The sequence below is a fragment of the Pan troglodytes genome, chromosome 2 (assembly GCF_028858775.2).
Source record: "Pan troglodytes isolate AG18354 chromosome 2, NHGRI_mPanTro3-v2.0_pri, whole genome shotgun sequence".
NCBI classification, from domain to species: Eukaryota; Metazoa; Chordata; class Mammalia; order Primates; family Hominidae; genus Pan; species Pan troglodytes.
In genome coordinates, this window is record NC_086015.1 from 133109082 (window position 1) to 133128378 (window position 19297).

At 39.7% G+C, this 19297-nt stretch overlaps 1 protein-coding gene across 41 annotated transcripts in view; it reads right to left on the reverse strand.

Annotated features, from left to right (window-relative positions):
* Window positions 1–19297, reverse strand: part of TMCC1 (transmembrane and coiled-coil domain family 1) — a 246912-nt gene that overhangs the window by 217816 nt on the left and 9799 nt on the right. For 25 of the 41 annotated variants that reach the window (XM_063807121.1, XM_063807141.1, XM_063807126.1 and 22 more), the window contains one exon: window positions 15624–15874. The exons of 3 other annotated variants lie outside the window; for them this stretch is intronic. Coding sequence is in view for 3 of the 38 variants with exons in the window: in XM_016941891.4 (XP_016797380.1) it covers window positions 15624–15827 (204 nt within the window). In the remaining 35 variants the exon portion in view is untranslated. Of the gene's footprint in view, window positions 1–2349; window positions 2439–15623; window positions 15878–19297 lie in introns of those variants that run through there. 13 more of the 41 variants (XM_016941892.4, XM_063807150.1, XM_063807122.1 and 10 more) reach the window with 4 other exon arrangements.

A 19297-nucleotide genomic window follows, 5' to 3' on the forward strand; every position in this document is an offset into this window, starting at 1 on the left:
TAAGCCCAGGAAATCAAGGCTGCAAAGAGCTGAGATCACACCCTGCATTCTAGCCTGGGTGATGGGAGTCAGATGCTGTCTCACAAAACAAACAAAAAAGAATTTTAACTGTCAATTAGGTTATGGTCAGTACCTTCTTTTTTTCTGTAGTAAAATCCCCTTGGTAAACTGATTTAATGCCAAAAGGTTATTTGGTAAATAAAAACTGAAGGCAAACAGAGGTGAATGGTTTTAAAGAATATGTTTGGCAACCAAAAACATTAATACAGTCATTTATCCATTTGGCAAACTTTGAAATGCCTACTAGGTGTCCAGGCACTACATTGGACCCAACAAACACAAAAGATACAGGAGACTTTGGTCTAGGTAGGGAAACACCACAAAGTGGTAAGAGCCATGATGGGAAACCTGGGGTGCTGAGGAAGCCCAGAGGAACAGCATCTATCTTAATCTGGAGGGTCAAGAAGTCAGACTAGCCTCTTACACTACCAAACAGTAAGATTTGCTCCAGAAAGCTCAGGCTTCTTATTCATTTTTTTTTCCCTGTAGTGATGCAAGGCGCAATCCGGGCTCACTGCAACCTCCACCTCCCAGGCTCAAGAGATCTTCCCACCTCAGCTCCCACTGGAAGTACAGGTACATGACACCACATCAATTTTTTTTTTTTTTATAGAGACGGGGTTTTGCCATGTTGCCCAGGCTGGTTTCAAACTCATGGGCTCAAGTGACCCACCTGCCTCAGACTCCCAAAGTGCTGGGATTACAGGCATGAGCCACCACTCCTGGCATCCTTGCACTTCTTAAAATAAGGATGTATTATGTTTATAACCAGAAAAAATATGGATGGCTATCAAAATAGCCCAAAGAGGATAGGGAGAAAATGATGAAAGCTTGAACTATAAGGTCTGTAAGAGCAGAAAATTGATCTTATTTTCCACTATATCCTTAATTCCTTGCATAATGTCTGGCACATAATAGATGCTTAATAAATGTCAGAATAAACGAGTGAATGAGTGAATAAATGAACACTCTTAAGGTTCAACAGGGAAGACACGTTTCAGAAGTAAAAAAGAAAGAAATTAAAGAAAACCCCAAGTTTTGTAGACTGGTTGGCTAAATGAATGACGGGCCATTACTCAAGATAAGTAAAACTAGAGGAGGTATAGGTTTATGGGAATGCAAAAAAATATCACTGCAAAATGCCAATGACTTTGGTAGAAGACACACTAGGTTTCAGGAACCAGCGGGATCTCAAAATGCAGATGTCCAGCAGGCAGTAGGGAAGTGCAAGCTGAATGTGCAGATTTGAGTGTCATCTACATGAAGCTTATATCAGAGATCACAGCTATCATATACCATAGTTTATGGACTCTCACTGCTCTTAATCAACAACAGAATAAGATATGCAGATCAAAATGGAATACACCCACTATTCTGGATGCCCTGACACCCAATCTGACCTTTATCCTACTGATTTCTAAACTTACGATTATGAAATAAATACACATTATGCTTTAGAGACTTCATCTCTCATTTGTTTCCTAATGGTGTACAAAGACCCACAGCTATATACATACATACATATATATAAAATATATATTATACATATATAATATATATACATATATACATAATATATAATATATGCATATATTATATACATATATACATAATATATATTATATATACATAATATATATTTTATATATATATATATTTTTTTTTTTTTTTTTTGAGACAGAGTTTCGCTCTTGTTGCCCAGGCTGGAGTGCAATGGCTCGATCTCAGCTCACCGCAACCTCTGCCTCCCGGGTTCAAGCAATTCTCCTGCCTCAGCCTCCCGAGTAGCTGGGATTACAGGCATGCGCCACCACGCCCGGCTAGTTTTTTATTTTTAGTAGAGACAGCGTTTTTCCATGTTGGTCAGGCTGGTCTCGAACTCCCAACCTCAGGTGATCCACCCACCTTGGCCTCCCAAAGTGCTGGGATTACAGGTGTGAGCCACCACTCCTGACCATATTTTATATTTTCACTATTTGCTACAGACAGAAATCTTGGCTCATAGATCCAGGACAGATAAGAAATTCAATACATTTGGCATTATTTACCATAAAGATACAAAATGTATATACTGGTTTTATTCACTAAAAACAGGCAAATTATCACAAAATAATGGTTTGTCACATGCTACAGATTTTTTAAAGTTCCTGTTTGAAACTTGAAATACTTTTGAAAAACAAATGAAATACTTTTGAAAAACAAATACTAAAGAAAAACAAATTCTTTATCAACAATATTTTTATAAATGTTTATTCTCACTATAGGACAGGAAAAGTTATTTTTTGATACCTGTTTCACCTAACTCCAAGATTACGACATCATGATCCTTCCAACTGTCCTCACCTACACGAGTCTCATCCTTGTCCAATTCATCCTACCTATGAGTTAAAAAAAAAAAAAAACACTTCTTCATTTCCTTTGTTTCAATTCTACCTCTCAAAGTCCACTCTTCATATCTTAAAATGACCTTATTCAAAACTAAGCTTGTCTCCAAAAGGTCAGCAAATGGGTAGGGCGGGCTAGTCTCACAAACACAGAAACACAAATGTATGATTCAAGTATCTCCATGCTTTCATCCATGTTATTTTTCATACTTGCAATGATAGCCTTCTTCTTCAACATTACAAATAGAGAACACAGATCAAATCCTCCTGTAATCGCTTCAGCAGTCACCTATTCTCTTCCTTCTTTATATTTCCATAATACAAACCATATGGCCTTCAATAGCTAGTTTTCCTGTTTTCCTCTTTCCACACTGGCTTCTTGAAGTGCCATATCAAATCTAAATTCCTTAACAATACCATTAGTATTCAATAAATGCTAATTCAGTGATAGGTTTAAATCTGTCTCTAAATTAAAAAATTATCTAGTCCTAACCTGGTGTGGGTAGAAAATCTAATGTAACTCTACCAGAGTAAAGAAAGAACATATTATAGCCAAGCAAATAACTGAAGCCACAGAAGGTGGCTTATTTCACAACACTTCCCAGTTCATCCTATCTGGTGACTGCATTGGCTTATTTTCAAGAAACTGACTTTAAGGCCATAGCAGAAATAAGTTTTTAAAAAATAAGACCAGAATAAACTGAGTCACTGAGTCAGAGCTACAAGACAAGTGATTCTAAAGATGACGACAGATGAAGACTCTAGGTCACACAGATAGTTTGTGGCATACAAACGCTAGAACAGAGGCTTCTAACTTCTAGAAGAGTAACATATTTATTGTGTGCCTAATACGTGCCAAGAACTCTGCTAGGCACTATGTTAGACTAGTACCCATTCTTGTACATCAAGATACTTCCCATAGATGTTCTAAAACATTTAAAATATTAATTTAAGGCTCACATTCTAAGGAAATCCCTGTGTTACAAGAAGACAACGCCCACATCTCTAACAAATACATTAAAACAGAGGGGGGAAAAAACCATACAAGCAGGAAAGAATTTGGAATTCCAAACAATTTACTCTTCCTTTTCTGGCTATGAAAATTCGCATACTATTGTTTACCAATAAAGAGATTAAGACCACCAAAAGGCATTTCTACCCAAATTTCATGACCCAACAGTTTGGAAAAAATGAACATTATTCCTGGCAGAAAAAAATTATCTGTTTTTGTCACATCACATGCAGAGCCATCTGAGGACAAATGTCTAAGCAAAAAAAGAAACAATACTGGAATTTGATAAAGACTCCTCAGGAATATGGCATTTAGCTGTTTCTTTTCTTTTCTTTTCTTTTTTGAGATAGAGTCTTGCTCTGTTGCCCAGGCTTGAGTGCAGTGGCGCAATCTTGGCTCATTGCAACCTCCACCTCCTGGGTTCAAGCGATTCTCCTGCCTTAGTCTCCCAAGGAGCTGGGATCACAGGTGCACACCATCATCCCCAGCTAATTTTTGTATTTTTAGTAGCGACGGGGTTTCACCATGTTGGCCAGGCTGGTCTCGGACTCCTGACCTCAAGTGATCCACCCACCTTGGCCTTCCAAAGTGCTAGGATTACAGGCGTGAGCCACTGCACCCAGCCTAGCTGTTTCAATGGAACCTTTCATCAAAGGATCTCAAAACAAATGTTACTGACATTACCAATAATCAAACTGGTGACCCTATGGCTACAGAAAGAAATATATCAATGACCTAAGGAATTCAATACTGATATTCTGAAACCCAGCCCTCTGTTCTAAAAACAAAATCTAGTTTTATGTATAGTAGTGTGCTATAAGAAACATACATATTTGGTCTTTGTCCTTGATTCCTGGCAGAGCTCCTAAAACCCTTAGGTTTTCCTCAATAACAAAAGTGCTTTTTGTTATTCATAATGTATTCCTTTCAACCACACCTGAGTTTATACTAATTAGGTGACTCTTGGTGGGCCTCTAGATAGCTTCAGGATAGGGCTGGTTGCCACGGGAACCAACCAAGCGATTAGAGTATTGGAACTTTTAGTCCTCCACTCCTCAACCTTTGGGGAAGAGAGAGGAACTGGGGACTGACTAAATGATGGGGTTTGGAAAGATTCCCAGGTAGTGAATACATGGAGGTGCTGGGAGGGTTTTGTGCCCAGAGAGGACATGAAAGCCTCACACCCCTCCCCCATAGCTTGCCCTATGTATTTATTTCATTTAGCTGTTCCTGAGTTGTACCCTTTATAATAAATTGATAAACATAAGTGTTTTCCTGAGTTCTATGAGTCTTTCCAGTGAATTAACGAACCTGAGGAAGGGGTCACAAGAACCCCTGAATTTGCAGCCAAGCCAGACAGAAGTGTGGGTGGCCCAAGACTTGTGACTAGCATCTCAAGCAGCAGCAGTCTTTTGGGACTGAGCCCTTTAACTTGAGATCTGACACTAACTCCAGGTAGACAGTGTCAGAATTGAATGGAATTGTTGAACACTCAGTGTCATAGAACTGAAGAATTGGTGAATTAGGTGTGGTATGGAAAAACCCCCATAGGTAGTAATTCTTGGGATATATTTGTAAAGCTTGATGATACAAATGTATTTGTTGATATAACCTCCCAACTTACCTTGATGCACATGTACAAATAGAAAACCCAAAAATGTAAGCAATGCTGTCAAGAACAGTTGCCACTAAAAATAACTGGCATTAATTTTATGCCATCTACATGCCAGGCATTAAGCTCAGCATAAATTATTTGCAGTGTACAAAACTCTGAGACGCAGATACTGTCCTCAACAGCAGAAGAGACAATTAAATCTCATAAATGTCCCACTATACACAGCAAGTAGCAGAGTTAAAGCTAGTTTTAACACATAAATCCCTGCCAACTTCTACATTACGGCAACCTTTACTTTTTATCATGTAGTGTAAAATTATAAACTTTAACAATCCTTGAGGACAGCATCCTCAAAATATGTTCTTGAAAGACTAGTCTTGAAAAATTCTCTCAAATAATAAAAATAAAATATAAAGAAATCACATGTACCTATCTAGTATTCTACTTGTCTCCACATTTTTTTAAGAACTGCCTTTTTCAGCATTATACTCTTGCTGACTGACTGACATTTCATTTTTTTCTCCTCCAGTTAATAAGAAACTAAAGTCATCAAGACACTACTTTCTCTTCAGTACCAATATCAGCAATGAGGAAAGAGGTCACTAGAAATCAGGAAATCTTACAACTTCTCAATATATTTGGATAGTTACATTTCCAAGTATTATCTTCAGTACCAAAATCCTAATTCTTCAATTGTTTTTCATTAGATATGGTGGCTAATGAGGCTGGACAGCGTGGAAGCTCACGCCTGTAATCCTAGCACTTTGGGAGGCCGAGGCGGGCGGATCATGAGGTCAGGAGATCGAGATCATCCTGGCTAACATGGTGAAACCCCATCTCCACTAAAAATACAAAAAATTAGCCAGGCGTGGTGGCTGGCGCCTGTAGTCCCAGCTACTCAGGAGGCTGAGGCAGGAGAATGGCGTGAACCCAGGAGGCGGAAGTTGCAGTGAGCCCAGATCGTGCCACTGCACTCCGCGGGTGGCGGGGGGGGGGGGCGCGACAGAGCGAGACTCCATCTCAAAAAAAAAAAAAAAAGATATGGTAGCTAAAGCTCTCACTATTCTGGTCTCATTCATCTAGAAAATTTAGATTATCCCCGTCCTTTTAAAATGTAACATCCAAGAATGGATACAACATAGATATAATCTGACAGTCCAAGAACAAAGGGACTATTACTTCTTTTAATCTAGCACTGTACCTCTGTAAGTGTTCACCAATGTTAGCTTTTTTTTTAACAGCCAAATCATACAACTTACCTTAGATTATGGGACTCATCAAATGAAAACAAAACTTTTGAGCCAGATAATTTCTGTTTAAGAGTAGGATCTTGCCTGGGTGCGGTGGCTCACACCTGTAATCCCAGCACTTTGGAAAGCTGAGACAGGTGGAGAGCCTGAGGTCAGGAGTTTGAGACCAGCCTTGCCAACATAGTAAAACCCCATCTCTACCAAAAATGCAAAAATTAGCCAGTTGTGGTGGCATGCGCCTGTAATCCCAGTTACTTGGGAGGGTGAGGCAGGAGAATTGCTTGAACCCAGGAAGTGGAGGTTGCAGTGAGCAGAGATCATGGCCACCGCACTCCAGCCTGGGCCTAGGCAACAGAGTGAGACGCTGTCTCAAAAAAAAAAAAAAAAAAGAATAGGATCTTACATTTCTATTACACCCACCTTGACACTTTCATACCTCATACGTACTTAAATCATCTTGATTTTCTTTGATGCAACATATTAGATAAACCTCCCAGTTTTAGTATCATTTATAAATTTTTTGGTAAGCATGCTTATACCATTATTCGAGATCTCGATCCACACAACTTAGCAACAGAATTTACAATCCCGTGTAACCACAACTAAGCTCTACATCAAAATAAGCAAACCAAGTCAAATGACTAACAAACTGGGAAAATAAATTTGCAACACATATTACAATAAGCTAATTCCATTACATAAACGGCTCCTACAAATTCATAAGAAAAAAAACTGTTAGGATGTTGTTAAACAGGAATTAAAATTTGAAAAAATAAAAAATGTGTAATCAATGAAAAAAGAATCAAAGTCTAACATGGACAGCCAGCTCACAAAAAAAGATACATGATTTTCATATAGATGAAAAGTTCTTCAACCTCATGCATGGGAGCAATGCAAATGAATCTACGAAGTGATACCATTTTTTTTACCTATCAGATTGGCAAAGACCAAAATGTTTGATAACACATCTAAGTTGTAAAGATAATGGAGAAACAAGCACTCTCATCGACTGCTGATTGTAAAATAATTCCAACTAAGGTCTTTAGAGAAAATTTTGAAAATATCTGTTAAAAATTTAATTATACCTACCTTTTCTTCAGAGCACCAGTACTCACGCAGCATTATTTGTAACAGCAAAAGTGCTAGCCACAGTTGTTATTCCAACAGCCATTTCTCCCTTCTTCCTCATTAACCAGAATTCACATTTTGTTCAAGATAGTAATGACTGGTTTCAGGCAATATGGCTATCATATTCTCTTTCCTAGACACACTTGGAGTGAGGGGCAGCACTATAAATCCCAGTGAAATGTAATGAGACATTACACAGGAAGTGCACTCAAAAGCATGGTCTGCTGACCCCACAGCATCAGCATTACATGGGAGCTTAATAGATATACAAATTCTCAGGCCCTACTCCAAACCTACGCATTTCAGAATCTCTGGAAGTATATCCCACAAATATGCAATATGAATTGTATTTTAACAAGCTCCCCATGTAATTCTATGCACACTAAAGTTCACGAAGCACTGTTTAGGAGACTTCTGGGAATTTCTTTCCTTCCCATGTAAAATGACAGCATCTTCCCAGTAAAAAAATGTTTTGCCCTCCATATCCTGTTTTTGAATGCAGTTGGTTGTGCTGGTTGGAGATGAGGCAGCCATGATGCAACCAAAAGGTGACACAGGGAGGCTGAAAAGCCAACATAATGAGGAAAATAAAGGTGAGGGGGAAAATGTGGGTCCTAAATATTGCTGAGCTACCAAACTAGTGCTGAATTACCTATCTCGTTGCTTCTGTTTATATAAGACAATAAAATATTTTTACAGCTTAAGTCACTATTAGATTTCCTGGGGTTTTTTAAATTATTACTTCCATTATTTACAATTGAATGTATCCTAATGATATATATTTTGTCTACGCATGGAATTTTTTTTTTTTTTTTTTTGAGATCCAGAGTCTTGCTCTGTTGCCCAGGCAGGAGTGCAGTGGCACAACCTCGGCTCACTGCAACCTCCACTTCCCGGGTTCAAGCCTCCCGAGCAGCTGGGATTACAGGCACCCACCACCACGCTTGGCTAGTTTTTGTATTTTTAGTAGAGATGGGGTTTTGCCATGTTGGCCAGGCTGGTCTCAAACTCCTGATCTCAGGTGATCCATCCACCTCAGTCTCCCAAAGTGCTGGGATAACAGGCATGAGCCACCGCGCCCAGCCTATCCTTGGAAATTAATGGAGCTTTAATTCTAGTGGAAATGACACAGATTGGGGATAAGACTTGTTAGTGGTCTCAAGACTAACACTGGTTGTCTTAATGCAGTGTGGACATATGAAAAACCCAAAAGAAAAAAAATCACAGGAAATACATAACATGAAACACTATGCAGCTGAAAAAAAAAAAAAAAAAACTGACACAAGTTGGCCAGGTGTGGTGACTCACACTCATAATCCCAGCACTTTGGGAGGTGGAAATGGGAGGATTGCTTAAGGCCAGGAGTCTGAGATCAACCTGGGCAACATAGCAAGACCCTGTCTCGAAAAATTTTTTAAACTACCCAGGCGTGGTGGTGCACGCCTGTAGTCCCAGCTAGTCGGGAGGCTAAGGCAAGAGGATCCCTTGAGCCCAGGAGGTCAAGGCTGCAGTTAGCTACGATCACACGCACCACTACACACCAGCATAGGTGACAGAGTGACACCATGTCTCTAAAAAATAAAAATAATAAGTTTAAAAATACTGTTTTTTAATGACATGGGCTATAAGTAGCATACGGTTAATCCCTGGTCCAAAATGCTTGGAACCAGAAGTGTTTTAGATTTCAGATTTTTTCACATTTTGAAATATTTGCATTATACATACCAGGCAAGCATCCCAAATCCAAGCAGCATTTCTTTGAGTGTTATGTTGGTACCCAAAAGATTTCAGATTTTGGATTTTCAAATTTGGGATGTTCAAACTATATTGTATGAGGGAAAAAAGCAAGGTATAGAACTGTTTGAACAGTAGACCTCTATTTGAGTTTTTTAAAGGTAATATAAATATATATGTACATATATACACATATATGTACATAAAATATCTGGAAGGAGACACAAAAAGAGGTAAAAATGGTTGTTACTAAGGAGGAGAAGTAAGGACCAGGAATCAGGGATTAAAGTGAGACTTTCATTTCTATGGTTTCAACATCTGCATATTCCTATTCAAAATGAGTTTGAAATAAAAATGTTAAAAACTTCTTTTAGACTCATATTACACATAAGAGAATTCTCAAAGTGACTCAAAGCTGTTATTTCTACAAAGTACCTAAAAATTATTGTTTGCCTACCAGCACCTGGCATAATGCCTTGCCTATAATAGATTCTCAAATGTCTTCTGACTCAATTTACTATGGAATCAATTCCACAAGCTGCCACTTACGGCATCTAAGAATCTAAAAAATAGCGGCTAGAACTGAGCACAGTGGTTCACACCTGTAATCCCAGCACTTTTAGAGGCTGAGGTGGGAGGACTGCTTAAGCCCAGGAGTTCAAGATCAGCGTTGTCTACATAGCAACACCCTATCTCTGCAAAAAACAAATTAAATAAATAAAACATACAGGGCAGGTGCAGTGGCTCATGTCCATAATCCCAACACTTTGCAAGGCTGAGGTGGAATGACTGCTTGAGACTAGGAGTTCAAGACCAGCCTGGGCAACATAGCAAGACCCCATCTCTACAAAAAATACAAAAATTAGCTGGGTATGGTGGCGCACACCTGTAGTCCTAGCTACTTGGGAGGGTGAGGTGGGAGGATGGCTTGAGCCCAGCAGTTTGAAGTTGCAGTGAGCTATGATTGCACCACTGCACTCCAGCTGAGCAAGAGCAAGAGCCTATCTCTAAAAAAACAAATAAAATAAAATGAAAAGTAGAAAATAAACTTTATATATTTGAACCTTTCTCTTCATAATCAAAGTCTGTCAGATAATTACTTAACTCTGTTTTCCTTATTCTCCACAATATTTGAGTACTGTCTTAAGTTGTCGGAAAGGAAAATCAGCTCATAACAACCTTCTCTGGGTTTTCCATATGCCCACACTGCATTAAGATGACCAATACCAGAAGCAGGCATGGTGGCACATCTGTAGTCGCAGCTACTCAGGATCTAAGGTAGGCGGATCACTTGAGCCCAGTAGTTCATCTAGCCTGAGCAATACAGCAAGATTCCATTGCTATTTAAAAAAAAAAAAAAAATGGCCAGGTGCGGTGGCTCACACCTGTAATCCCAGCACTGTGGGAGGCTGAGGCAGGTGATCACCTAAAGTCAGGAGTTTGAAACCAGCCTGGCCAACATGGCGAAACCCTGTCTCTACTAAAAATACGAAAAAGAATTAGCTGGGTGAGGTAGCCGGCGCCTGTAATCCCAGCTACTCGGCAGCTGAGGCAGGAGAATCGCTTGAACCCTGGAGGCAGAGGTTGCAGTCAGCCGAGATCGCACCACTGCACTTCAGCCTAGGGGACAGAGCAGGACTCCGTCTCAAAAAAAAAAAAAAAAAAAAAAACAAACACAAACACACCCAAAAAAGATTACTCATACCAGTGTGAGACCACTAACAAGTCTTGGCCCCAATCTGTTACTTCATTTCCACTAAAACATAAACTCCATTAGGGTAGAAACTTTTATCCACTGTATCTCCAACACCTACAACAGGGCCAACAAATATGAAAGTAATCAATACATTTTTTTTTTAAATAAATGAAGAAAAAGAGGTCTTCCATAAAAGCCAAGAATAAGTTATGTCTAACCACACCCACCCACTTTGGTTATTTACATAAGCTCATCTGGCTGAGTATGCTACATAGACTGGATACTTTTACCAAAGAATAATAAAATAGGGCCGGTGCCGTGGCTCACGCCTGTAATCCCAGCACTTTGGGAGGCCGAGGCGGGCGGATCACCTGAGATTGGGAGTTCAAAACCAGCCTGACCAACACGGAGAAACCCCGTCTCTATTAAAAATACAAAAAACTAGCTGGGTGTGATGGCACATGCCTGTAATCCCAGCTACCTGGGAGGCTGAGGCAGGAGAATTGCTTGAACCTGGGAGACGGGGTTGCAGTGAGCCGAGATCACACCACTGCACTCCAGCCTGGGGAACAAGAGCAAGATTTCATCTCAAAAAAAAAAAAAAAAGTTTAAAATATCATTGGTCCTTAAAGTTATACATTCATTCTTTTGATAATTGCTATGTTGAACACAACCTGCTAACTGCTTTACAATGATTTAAGTAAGCACTAGTGATTTGAACCCAGGTTTAATGCCTGGCTCAAAAAAAAGAATAAATATAAGTGTGAAGAGGTTCTCACAAGCCCCACTGACAGAACAAAGACTATATTTAAAGTGCCTTTCAGCCCTATAACCTAAGAAAGAAGAGTAGCTGACAGCCAATTAGCTCCTAGCCAATCCTTACATTTTTTCTTTTTCATAATAATTGCTAAGGACAATTTTTAAAATCCTGAAGACATGAATCAAAAATAAAGGAGCCAGGTTCAGTGGCTCATGCCTATAATCTCAGCATTTTAGAAGGCTGAGGCAGGAGGATTGCTTGAAGCCAAGAGTTTGAGACCAGCCTGGGCAACATATGCAGACATCTCTACAGAAAAATAAATAAATAAAATTAAAAAAAATAAACCCTGAAGGGCTGGGCGCGGTGGCTCACGCCTGTAATCCCAGCACTTTGGGAGGCTGAGGCGGGAGGATCACAAGGTCAAGAGATCGAGACCATCCTGGCTAACATGGTGAAACTCCGTCTCTACTAAAAATACAAAAGAAAATTAGCCAAGCATGGTGGCAGGCGCCTGTAGTCCCAGCTACTCGGGAGGCTGAGGCAGGAGAATCGTGTGAAACTGGGAGGCGGAGCTTGCAGTGAGCCGAGATCGTGCCACTGCACTCCAGCCTGGACAACAGAGCGAGACTCCATCTCAAAATAAATAAATAAATAAATAAACCCTGAAGATCTCCTCAAAGTAAATTTTCCAATATTACTTTAAATGAATAATTAATAAAGACAGTTGTTAATAATATTACTTACATATCTTAAATCTTCTCCTGCCAAGAACATCTACCCAGAGTTACAGATTTTTATCTGAATACCCAGTCTCATCAGGGTTTAGGAAATGTTTTGCATTTGGAAAGACAACATCTCCAATCAGTCTTTAACCTCCAACTGCTCCACTAAAACTACCCTTTATCAAGGTTACCAATAACTGCCACATTGTTAAATCAAATAGTTAATTCTCAGCCCTCATCTCAATTGTAGTATTTGACACAGTTGATCACTCCCTATTCCTTGAAACACTTTCCTCATTAGACTCCAGGATACCCTCTAACCTAGTTTTCATCTTAACTCTCCAGCCACTGCTACTAAGTTTTCCTTGATGTTTCCTTCTCATCTTCCCCAACTCTAAACTCTGGAAATTAAGTTCTTCAACTGCTTCTTACTTCCATCTCTACTCACTTAATTGGAGATCTCATCCAGCTTTCTGGATTTAAATATAATCTATTTTAACAATACCCAGAGGTATATGTCCAGCAGATCCTTCTCTCCTGAATTCCAGATTCATAAACCCAACTGTTTACTCAACATCCCTAAGTCTTTTTTTTTTTTTTTTTGAGACAGAGAGTCTCACTCTATGACCCAGGCTGGAGTGCAGTGGTGCAATCTTGGCTCACTGCAACCTCCACCTCCCAGGTTCAAGCAATTCTCCTGCCTCAGCCTCCCAAGTAGCTGGAAATACAGGCATGTGCCACCACGCACAACTAATTTTTTGTATTTTTAATAGACATGCGGTTTCACCATGTTAGCCAGGGTGATCTTGATCTCCTGATCTCATGATCCACCCGCCTCGGCCTCCCAAAGTGCTGGGATTACAGGCGTGAGCCACCGTGCCCAGCTTTTTTTTTAATGTTTTTATTTTTATTTTTATTTTTTTTTTGAGACAGAGTTTCGCTCTTTTAGCCCGGGCTGGAGTGCAATGGCGCAATCTCGGCTCACTGCAACCTCTACCTCCCAAGTTCAAGTGATTCTCCTGCCTCAGCCTCCCAAGTAGCTGGGATTACAGGCGCCTACCACCATGCCTAGGTAATTTTTTACTTTTGTTTTTTAGTAGAGACGGGGTTTCACGGCATTCGCCAGGCTGGTCTTGAACTCCTGACCTCAGGTGATCTGCCCGCCTCGGCCTCCCAAAGCACTGGGATTACAGGCGTGAGCCACTGCGCCTGGCCAACATCTCTAAGTCTTAATAGGCATGTTTAATTTATGTCTAAAACTGAGCTTCTGTTACTTCTCCTGCAAACTTGTTCTTCTTTCTTTCAGTCTTCTCCATCTCAATAAATGACAACTGCATTCTTCCAGAAACTCAATACAAAAACCTTAACTCTTTCCTTTCTTTCACAGCACATATCCAATCTATCAGCAAAACCTGCTGACTCTACTTGAAAAATATATCCAGAATCAGATCATGTGTTACCACAGTCACTGCTACTCTCTAGCACAAACCACATTTTCTCTCACCTTGATTACAGTAATAGGCTCCAAACTAGTATTTCTGCTTTTGTCCTTGCCCAATCCACCACTATCTACTCAGCAGCCAAAGAAATGAAAATGTCAAAATATAAATCAGATCATGTCACCCTGCCCAAACGCTCCAAAGACTTCCTATTTTGCTCAGTGTAAATGCTGAAGTCCTACAAAGACCAGCAGCAGCAGCAGCACCTGGGAGCTTATTAGAATTAGGCCCTACCCTAGACCTATGAAATTAGAGTCTAAATTTTAATAGGAACCCTCAAGGTAATTCATGTGCACATTGAAGTTTGAAAAGCACTTCCATAAAGCACCACAAAATAAGGACCCACCCTCACCATTCCTCAGGCAAGCTTCTGTCTCAGGACATGTACACTGTGATTCACTATGCCTAGAATGCTCTTCTCATATATGTGTATGGCTCACTCCTTCACTTCTTTCAAGCCCTTACTCAAATGTCACCTTCTGTATGAAGCCATCTGTGAACACTCAACCCCTTCCCCTCAATACATTCTATTCCTGCTTTCCTTTTACTTTTCTCTTTAGAATTTGTCATCATAAATTTAAAAATGACATTTATGCATTATTTATTTATTTCAGGCCAGGGATGGTGGCTCATGCCTGTAATCCCTGGATTTTGGGAGGCCGAGGTGGAAGGATCACTTGAGCCCAAGAGTTCGAGACCAGCATGGGCAACATAGCGAGACCCTCATCTCTACAAAAAATAAAAATATTAGCTGATCACAGTGGCATATGCCTGCAGTCCCAGCTACTTGAGACACTGATGCAGGGGACTGTTTGTGCCCAGGAATGTGAGATTGCTGTGAGCTACGACTGCACCCTTGCACTCCAGCCTGGGCAACAGAACAAGACGTTGTCTTAAAAAAAAAAGGTTTCAGAAAGAAAAATTGAGTCTTTGAGTGAAAACAACAGATATACCTATAACTGTCTACAACGCAATAACAATCCTTTACATTGATAAAAATCTTTCATGCAAATTTTCTTATCTGATTCTCAATAACCCCAAGAGCTGTGTAAAGCAAGTAATGATAAGCCCTTTTTAAAGGTGAGAAAACAAACATACTTTAACTCTCAAAGCATGGAAGTAATAATGTCAAACCTGGGACTGAAGTCTCAATTTTTAGTTCAAAACTCTACAATATCACACCTCCTCTTGCCAATGAAACTGAACCAGACTATGAAATCATACAGCCATAATATTATGCTAAGGTTACTAAGCTTTCCTAAACCATCCAGTGTCTATGCAGAATGAGAACAAATTCAGTTTACCCAAGTCACAATTTCAATTTGAGAAATAAGAATGCAAGCTACAGCTGGGCACAGTGGCTCACACCTGTAATCCCAGCACTTTGGGAAGCTGAGGTGGGGGATCACTTGAGCCCAGGAGTTTGAGACCAGCCTGGGCAATACAGCAAGACTCTGTCTCTATTATAAAAAATAAAAATTTAATTTAAAAGAAAAAAATTCAAGCTGCTCCCCGTTACTTGTAAGTCTAATCCCGTGTCTAATAACATTCAGGAAGAATGTAGGAAATGAGCTGTTTCATTATATACATTAAGAAAGTTCTTGTTGAGCTACAGATGCTAGAAAAAAAGAGAAAATGGGAGAAAGGAAGGTGGAACAAGTAAATGAATGAGAACTGAGTTATAGAGAGGAAAGTATAATTATTTTATACTGTTCTGAGTGCCTGGGTGATGTGATTTTGCAGTAGAAGAAAAAACGACATACCTCCTCAAAATCCCAGCAATAGCTTCCCTTTCTTTGCATAGGTGAGGATGAACAGTTGTAATCCAAAAGGTTTCCCAAAAAGTTATTTTTTAAAAAGACATAGAAACAGAAGATCCATATGAAAAAGAGATCCAATCTGGGAGGATGGACACTGTGTCTTCTAAATCTTGTGACCAAAGGCAACTGTTCACTGAGCGTCAGCATCTGAAGAAAGTGCTAACTGTGGATGTGTCTTCTCCAGAGATTAATACCTGCTGGGACAGAGAAGCAAGAAAAGGAGAAAGAACTACTGAATGCAAATGACTGTCTGACAAGCAATGACAGGCTGAGCATCCCAACTTTGAAAGGCCAAAACCCAAAATGCCCCAAAATCTGAAAACTTTTGAGTCCCAACATGATGCTCAAAAGACACACTCATTGGAGCATTTCAGAGTTCAGACTTTCCAACTATGGATGCTCAACTGATAAGTATAATACAAATATTCCAAAATCTAAAAAAAATCTGAAATACTTCTGGTCTGAAGTATATCAGTTCTCAGGCTGCAAATTTTTTTTCTTTTTTTTCTTTTTTTTTGAGACAGAGTTTTGCTCTTGTTGCCCAGGCTGGAGTGCAATGGTGCAATCTTGGCTCACTGCAACCTCCACCTCCCAGGTTCAAGCGATTCTCCTGCCTCATCCTCCCATGTAGCTGGGATAACAGGCGCTTACCACCATGCCAGGCTAATTTTTGTATTTTTAGTAGAGACTGGGTTTCACCATGTTGGCCAGGCTGGTCTTGATCTCCTGACCTCATGATCCCCCTGCCTCGGCCTCCCAAAGTGCTGGGATTACAGGCGTGAGCCACCTGCGCCCAGCCTAAAATTTTTTAAATTAACATTAGTGAACAAAAAGTGATCACATGGAGGTAATACCAGTGACCACGCCCAGCTGGCACTGAGTTATCAATGACAGCAATAAGCAAAAGTACACTTTTGCAGGTAATCCAGCTCTCTCTCTGATAATAGTAAAGAAAATATTAAAATCTATTTCAAGTTTTGTGTAGCAAAATCATGGTCATATCACGCAACGAATCCTAGATAAATATTTGTCTGCAGTCTGCCAAACAGAGCAACCATTCTGGCAACTTATAAAACAAATATCATAGAACTACTAATGCAGATGTCCACTCTCAGCAGAAAATGTAGAATAATCATATAAAAAAAACATATGTAGGTTTTGGCAGAGAAACTAAAAGTTAACATGAAAACAAAGGGACATAAATGTTAATATGACATACAGGGTGGTTTGCATACCTTTTTAGCTAACATACAGAACAAGAAATCTGTTATATTTTCGCAACAAATTAAGGCAGTATTTATTGATACCTGCTACATCACTGCATTTCTATCAAATCACAAATTATAGAATATATAAAATGAAATATATGGGATGGAACTAGCAGCAGTCAAGACACAGCAGAAGGAAAGACGAGTGAATGTAAAGACACAGAAATAAAAACTATCCAAAATGAAACCCAAAATATAAGACCAAAGAGAAAGAGCAGAGCATCAGTAAGGTATGGGACAACTTCAAGAACCTAATAATATATATGTAACTGGAATCCGAGGAGCGATGTGTGACTATTTGGAGAAATAATAGCCAAAGATGTTCCAAATCTGATGAAAAGTATAAACCCACAAACTCAAAAAGCTTAACAACAAGAGCAAAAAACTCAAAAGAAAGCTTATACTCCACCAGGGCACAACAAAATCAAATTCCTTGAAACCAGACATAAAGAAAAATCTTAAAAGGAGCCAGAGGAATATGGAACGAGACAAAATATTTACAGATCATCTATCATCCAGAATATACAGAGAACTCTTAAAACTCAAAACAAAAACAACCTGATAAAAATGGGCAAAGGATATTTCTACGAAGGAGATACATGAATGGCTGATAAACACATAAAAAGATGCTCAATATCACAAATAATTAGGGAAATGCAAATCAAAACTACAATCAGATACCACTCATACCCATTAGGGATAGCTATGATTAAAAAAAAAAAACAGAAAACAACAAGTGCTGGCAAGGATATGGAGAAAGTGTAACCCTTGTGCACTGCTGATAGGAATGTACGATGCTACAGCCACTGGGGAAAACAGTATGGAAGTCCTAAAAAAATGAAAATAGAATTACCATATGATCCAAAATTCCACTTCTGGGTTTATAGCAAAAAAGATTTAAAGTGTGGTCTGTAAGAGATATCTGTACAGTCATGTTCACAGCAGCATTATTCATGATAGCCAAAAAGTGGAAGCAACTCAAGTGTCATATGTCCATGAACAGATGCATAGATAAGCAAAATGTGGTATATCATATACAATGGAATACTATGCAGTCTTAAAAAGAAAGAACATTCTGAAAAATACTACAACATGGATGAACCTTCAGGACATTATATTAAGTGACAAGAGACAGTCACAAAAAGACAAGTACTGTATGATTCCACTTATATGAGGTACCTAGGGTAGTCAAATTCAAAGACAGTAGAATAGTGGCTTCCAGAGGCCAGAGGAGGGGGTCTGGGGAGTTAGTGTTTAAAAGACTTTCAGTTTGCAAGATGAAAGGAGTAATGGAGATGGATGATAGTGATGGTTGCACAACATTATGAATGTATTTAACATTACTGAACACCACACTTAAAAATGGTTAAAATCAGCCAGGCGTGGTGGTTTATGCCTGTAATCCCAGCACTTTGGGAGGCCAAAGTGGGCAGATCACCTGAGGTCAGGAGTTCGAGACCAGCCTGGCCAACGTGGTGAAACCCTGCCTCTACTAAAAACACACACACACACACACACACACACACACACACACAAAATTAGCCAGGTATGGTGGCACATGCCTGTAATCCCAGCTACTTGGGAGGCTGAGGCAGGAGAATCGCTTGAACCCGGGAGGCGGAGGTTGCAGTGAGCTGAGATCGCACCACTGCACTCTACCCTGGGTGACAGAGCGAGACAATCAATCAATCAATAAGGTTAAAATGGGCCAGGTGTGTTGACTCATGCCTGTAATCCCAGCACTTTGGGAGACCAACATGGGAGGATTATTTGACCCCAGGAGTTTGAGATCAGTCCGGGCAACATGGTGAGGCCCCATTTCTACAAAAAATTGTAAAAATTTGCAGGAATGGTGACAGGCACCTGTGGTCCCAGCTATTCAGGAGGCTGAAGTGGAAGGATCACTTGAACCTAGAAGGTCAAGGCTGCAGTAATTCATGTTTACACCACTGCACTCCACCCTGGGTGACAGAGCGAGACGCTGTCTCAAAAACACACAAACAAAAAATGGTTAAAATGGTAAATTTTTAATTATATGTATTTTACCACAATAAAAAAAATATATTTTTTGGGCTGGGAGCAGTGGCTCACACTTGTAATCCCAACACTTTGGGAAGCCAAGAGGGATCAATCACTTGAGGCCAGGAGTTCAAGACTAGCCTGACCAACTTGGTTTCACCAACATGGTGAAACAAGATGGTGAAACCTCGCCTCTATTTTATTTTATTTTAGAAATAAAAAAATTAAATTAAAAAAAGAAAATATATATTTTTGAAAGAAAAATAAAAGCAGCCAGAAGGAAACAACCACACATTACATACGAAAAATAAACCCAATGAAAGCAGATTT